The sequence below is a fragment of the Dasypus novemcinctus genome, chromosome 10, assembly GCF_030445035.2.
Source record: "Dasypus novemcinctus isolate mDasNov1 chromosome 10, mDasNov1.1.hap2, whole genome shotgun sequence".
Lineage (NCBI taxonomy): Eukaryota > Metazoa > Chordata > Mammalia > Cingulata > Dasypodidae > Dasypus > Dasypus novemcinctus.
In genome coordinates, this window is record NC_080682.1 from 80083181 (window position 1) to 80089180 (window position 6000).

At 49.9% G+C, this 6000-nt stretch overlaps 1 protein-coding gene across 1 annotated transcript in view; it reads right to left on the reverse strand.

The window, feature by feature from the left end:
• Positions 1-5737, reverse strand: part of SPON1 (spondin 1) — a 342316-nt gene extending 336579 nt beyond the window's left edge. The window contains exon 1 of the mRNA XM_004472523.5: positions 5023-5737. Coding sequence (XP_004472580.1) covers positions 5023-5260 — 238 coding nt within the window. The 5' untranslated portion in view covers positions 5261-5737. The remainder of the gene's footprint in view (positions 1-5022) is intronic.
• Between the last annotated feature and the right edge of the window lie 263 nt (positions 5738-6000).

The window sequence follows — 6000 nt, forward strand, 5'->3', positions numbered from 1 at the left end:
TTTACCTTCTGTTTGAAACACTGTATTTCAGATCCACCCCTCCCCTGAAATTGATAATGGATTTGAGGGGGAAAGTAGTTGTCTGTGCAACATGTTTTATTGTACAGTCATGTGAAAACACAATATGTAATGTTATCTCAGTGAAATGTTACCTCCTCTAATCAAGACCTACATTTGACATTCTGTGTAACACGCAAATGAATAGTGTAGTAATGAAAAGGTCTTGATGTATCAGGTCATGTTTGTGAACATATGGGCAATTATTGCCTGAAAAAATCCAGCTGTAATGGAACAATAACTGTGAGTTTTGCTGGTTTTGATTTGTTTTGCTTTGTTTTTACAATGCAGTACAGGGGTATGACATGGTTGTCAAAATGTGTATGGGGAAGTACTCAAGTGTTAAACCCTGAAAAATTCCAATTTGATATATTTTCATTTTTATGTTCTGATTTTTTTATTTAGAGAAATTCAAAGCAATAAACAATCTCCAAAATCATTGGTATTTAGCTATCTGTAGATTTTAATTTTTATTATTAATTTGAAAAACTACTCATTAAAATGGAGAAAAGGTTAAAAAATACATATTTTAAAAAGGGAAAAGGGCAAGAAAAGAGAAGAGGTGTGTAATTTACAATTAATTACAATATTTATCAGCAGTACTTAATTTTTAAAAGCACCCTATATAAGAAGTGGTTTTTTAATTAAAAACTCACCTGGCTTAAATTTCTAAGATCAAACATGTTTTCATAGGTAAGGTCATATAATATATGTGTGTTAAAACAAAGTGATAGTCAAAGCAGTTTTTTTCCCCTATCCAGTTCATTTCTGTCCCCCCCCAACAAAAGGAATCAGTTGACTACTGATAAGGTTTTATATGTTCCTAAATTAATCCAATGATTTATGGGGAAATGCAATACTGAAGTCTATATAAAAAAGAAAAAAGCAAATATAAATAAAGACCCATCACTTTATTATTAATACTTTGTATTACCTTTCATCTTATTATCTTGATTTATTGTTACTGTTTTCCTTCAATGAAAATTCACCATCCAGAAAGTTGACTGTGAACTCAACTCATTTTAATGAGCCAGTGTATTGATTTAGGAGTCAGACAGACCTGAAGATTGTATCCTGATCCACTGATTAACTGTGGGACCATTGGCAAGTTACTAAACCTCTGTGACTTAGTGTCCTCAACCATAAAAAAGAATAACTTGCCTCAAAGTACTGAGGGAAATAAGTGAAATGAGTAGAAAATATTTAACATTATGTGTAATCCAGTTCTTCCCTGCCAAATGATTTTCTATTTCCAAAATGATCATATATGTGTGTGTGTCTGTGTGTGCGTCAGTCTCTTTTGACATGAATTATCTCTAAATCTGACAGTAATGCTGAAAATTACAAAAAAAGGGCGGGAGGGGTATTATTACCATCCCCACCCTTCATTTTTAAAATGGGGACATTTTGGCTCTGAGGGGAAGTGGCTTGCTTGAGGTCACTCAGGGAATACGCGACCGAGCAGGAATTGACTGACCCACCTAACACCAAAGCCTGTGCTCTTTCCACCCGGGTGAGCCACCCACTACTGCGGAGAGTGCGAGTCCCAAAGTAGGACAAAAAAAGCGAAAGCCAAGCAGCTTTGGAGGTCTCCAAAATTCCCAGTTTTAAATAAATCCCCCGATTATGTTTGAAGTTGGTCAAGCTTTTGAAATCTTACCTAGAAGGTCTTTTCAATTTCTGATGTTTCCCTTTAAAGAGCATCTAGGAAATGCCTCTCTCACTAGTCAGGGTCTGACTTTATTTCCCTAATAAACAGATTTTTGGTTGGACCAAAAAAAAAAAAAAAAAGAAAGAAAGCCTCTCTTATTTTCAATTAATTCTTGAACATTTCTGCTGATTTCCTTCTATTTGACTTGAAATTGCAATCTGGGAAAGGCTGGTCCTATAAATTGTCCTCCTATAAAGGAAGCCCCTTGAGGATCCCCAGCCTGTTATTTTTAATCACTGTAATCTCCTTTTCAAAGGAGGCCATGGTCAGAAACAGAGCAGCCCTTTCAGAGCTTCTAAAACACAATTACTGCAGGGCTTGGGGGTGGAGGAGGAAAAGAGAGAGGAAGAAGAGAAAAGTGGTGGGAGAGAGGAAGACGTCTATATAATACGAACCACTTGTAAAAGGCTGAATAGTAATCGCAACAGGACCCAGGCTGTGGGGAAGAAGCCCCATGTTTCAGCACTTTTTAATGGTGATTATTATTTTATTCCAGTCTAGAATACCAACAGAATGTACTGGAGCAGGGGTGGGACGCAGAAGGCAGAAGCTGTTTGGGGATAAACCAGAACCCTGGGGCAATTAGAGCATCAGGGAAAGATCTGAGGCAGGAAAACCAGCCATGGATCCCAAGGATCATGTGAGACCCTAATTCAGGAAAAAATAGGAAAGCAAATAGAACACCCCAAGTCAATACAGCAAGCAGAATGCACTAGATTTCCTTTTAATATTTTTATTCCAAGAAAACATAAGGCCAGGGTCCCTTTTCTCCTAATTTTGAGTGATGGGTTCAGGTTTGCTACTCACAGAGTATTTACTCAGAAGGACTCAGCATGGTTTCTGCAAAATCCTCCTTTCTGAACTCTTAACCACTAGGAAGGAGAAAAGATGATTTGCCATTGACAGTCTGAGCAGGGCGTCATAGTTCAAGAAGGGTCACTTTAAGCTAGCGTAGGCCATAGGTGGACTGGTGGTGGACGCTTACCTAATCAGGCAACTTCCCTGGCCGTCTGCATGCCCGGTGTCTTCTCCTTCCCACCTCCCAGTGCTGTGCTAAGGCCACCATCTGCCAGTGTTCTTCCAAACATGAGGATTAGAATCAAGGATATGCCTGGTAGGATACTTGGCCTATACTCCAAACTAGGCTAAGTCACCTAAAAAATCCCCCAAGATTTAAATTAGGAACAATCTTAGGAGAGGCTTCTAGGATGGAGAAATCATTCATTCATTTGAATAATTCATGAGGATCCAGTTAATGACCACTCACTGGTAGATTGGACAGGAGGAATGCTGAGGAAAACTACTTTTAAACAAACACACACACACCAAACAGCAAAACCCATCTGACCGTCTCATCCTCCATTAGTAAGCCCATAAGGCCTCCTGTCCAACTCCATCTAACACACATTGGAGGCCGACAGTAGGTTCAGGTACATTCACCTTTGTTAACTGATTTACACTCTGAGAGGTTAGAATAAAGCTCTTTATACAGCTGAGAAATAGGTTCGGAGAAATGAAATGACTTGTACAAGGTCACACAGCTACTAAACTCAGGTCCGTTTGATTCCAAAGCCACCCACTCTTTCCTCACTATGTGGAGCTGGGACAATCCCCCCAGAGAATCCAGGTCCCAAACGTTTGAGAAGGACTGGAGAAGCCAACGAAGTTACGCCCGCGCGTTTCCCTGGACTCCAGGGGAATGACCGGGCTCCTCCCGCCTTGGCCTAGAGGCCGTTGGCAGACTTTGGCTCGGCTGGCTCCAGACACCAGGCCCACCCGCCGGCCCCCTCCAGGGCTGGGCGGGTGTTCTCCTTCCAACGTCTTCCGGGAGTACCGAGGATCCCGCGGCCCCGCGCTCGGGTCTGAAGGGCGCCTCGCCAAGTGCTAAGCGCTCCAAAGTGCGGAGGACTCAGGGTAGCTCTGGATGGAGAAAGTCAGGACACCAACCCGGGGAAACGCAAGGAACAGACTGACAAATGGGTGCCTGGGTTCTGGTGGCTGCGCCGCGGACAATGCCCCAAACTTTCTCCGGTGTTTCCACCGCTCCCTCCCGCTACCCTCTAGGAAACTGGAAGACCCCACCAGGTGCTCCAAAGACGCGGAAGCGGCTCGCTCTTCCCTGCCGGGCACCAGAGCTGGCTTATGAAGGGACGCGGGCGCGTGGACGCGCGCCCTGTCGCTCACTGCCCGCGGGGCCCAGATGAGGCTGGACAGGCTTCTTCCCTGCCGGGTGTCTTTTCTCCCACGCGGAAAGCGGCGGCAGCTGCACCGGGGAAAGATGTCTAAGGAGATGATCGGACTGAAGAACGAGGCAGTAGAGGTTGGGGTGGAGTGAGGGGTTTTAAGTCCGCGCGGATCCGGCTACCAGGAGGCTCTCACCTGCTCCGATACCCCCGTCTGCGCTCCCAATACCCTGAGCTCAGGGGAGCTGCCGTCCGGCGCGAAGCCCCGGGACTGTGGAAGCCAGGGCCCCCGGCCTCCAGGTAGCATGCCCCGGGAATCCGGCTTTCCCTTTCCTCTCCATCGGGTTCTCTGCCCCACTTGGATCCTGCATAAATCTCTTCAGCCACCCCGTTCCCACCGGGAACCCATCCTAGAAATCCAGGGTTCTCTCCTTCGCCTGGGACCATCAGAGAATAATTCGGGGTGCTTTGCAGGCACGCTTGGGAGGAGCTTCAGGCTCTTCCCCCCTCCGACTCCGTCCCCACGCCTCGGGACCAGTTAGAGAAGTCGATGTCTCTTCTCCTGAAGGCACCAGTCCGGGGAAGCCAGAGTGACCGTCTCTCCCGGAGCGGGTCTGCGAGAAGCCGGTACCCTCTTCAGGGACCGGCCAGAGTCCCTGCCTTAATTGGGACTCGACTAGGGAAGCCTGGGTCCCCTCCACCCCAGAGACCCCAGAGTCCGGAGGAAGGCGGGTCTACAACCCTACTAGAGTTGGCCGAGGCGAAGCCGGATTCCCTCCTCGCCAGGCTAGCGTGACGCGTCGCGTCGCTGAAATCCACGCCTGGGAACCCCGCGCCGGAGCTCCGGGCTGCCTCGCCTGACTGCGGCCCCCGCGACGGCCTGGGATGCTAGTTCGGAATCCGCGGCGAGCTCGCGGCTAAAGGGACTGAGGGCAGCCGGGACCAAGGGTATCTTCCCCGGCCGCGTCGGCACCGTGCGCCCGGGCACCGTGCGCCCTCCTTCGGCACCGCGTGGTCAGTGCCCTCCGGGGACCCGGTCCCGCGCCCCCAACGCTACGCCCGGCCACTTACCGCGGTAGCTGGTTCCCGGCTTGTAGAAGTCGGGGTCCCCCTCCACGCGGAGGCTGAACTCGGTGTAGCCCTCGCGCCGCGTACCCTGGGCGCGGAGGATGCGGCTGCAGTAGCCCTCCGACTTGGGCACTTTTTCCAGGGTCTCGTCGGAGAAGGCCAGCGCCGCGGCCAGGGGCAGCGCCAGGGCCAGCAACGCCGGACTCCGGCTCAGCCTCAGCGGCGCCGAGGACAGCCTCATTGTCGGGGATCCCCAACTTTGTTCCGCGGCCGCCGGCCCTCGCCACACTACTCCTGCCCGAAGGGGTCCCCGCGGAGGCAAGACCAGCAGAGCCCGGGCGCCGGGCGGGAGCTCGAAGCCTACTCTGGAGACTCAGACCCCGTGCGGGCCTTGGCGGCGGCGGAGCTGCGCTGCGCTGCGCTATGCTGAGCCGAGCGAGCCCAGCAGCGCGAGCAAGGGAGGGAGGCGGCGAAGGAGGAGGAGGGAGGGCTGATTTTGCCAGATCCCGGAGCGCAGCGCTGTTTTGTTTCCGAGCTGGCGATTAGCGGGGCGGCGGTGTTTATTTTGCTAGGCTGGGTTCTCAGGGTCTGGTGAGAAAATCGTAGAGCAGAGGGACACCGCACGTTCTGTCCCACCTCCAGAGAGGCTTCTGCCCCAACTCCTGGCTAAGCTAATGACACAGCCTGTGACAGGGGAGGCTCTGAGAAGGGAAAGACCGAGAACGAACTTTTACTGCCTGTCTACTCTGTGCCTAGCAATGTGCTGGGTATCTGCTCGTCTTCTCCAAACGCTCATCTTACACTGCTAACATCACTTTCGTTCATTTTATAGATGAACCAACTGAGGCTTGCAGCCAGACAGCCAAGGCAGGGTTAGATGCCACTAGTATGTGACTGCATTGTCCTTCCCAAGGCCCTGTTGAAACCAGTGCGACTGGAAGATGAGAAAGGAGCAGACGGACTTACCCAGTAGGCCTATTA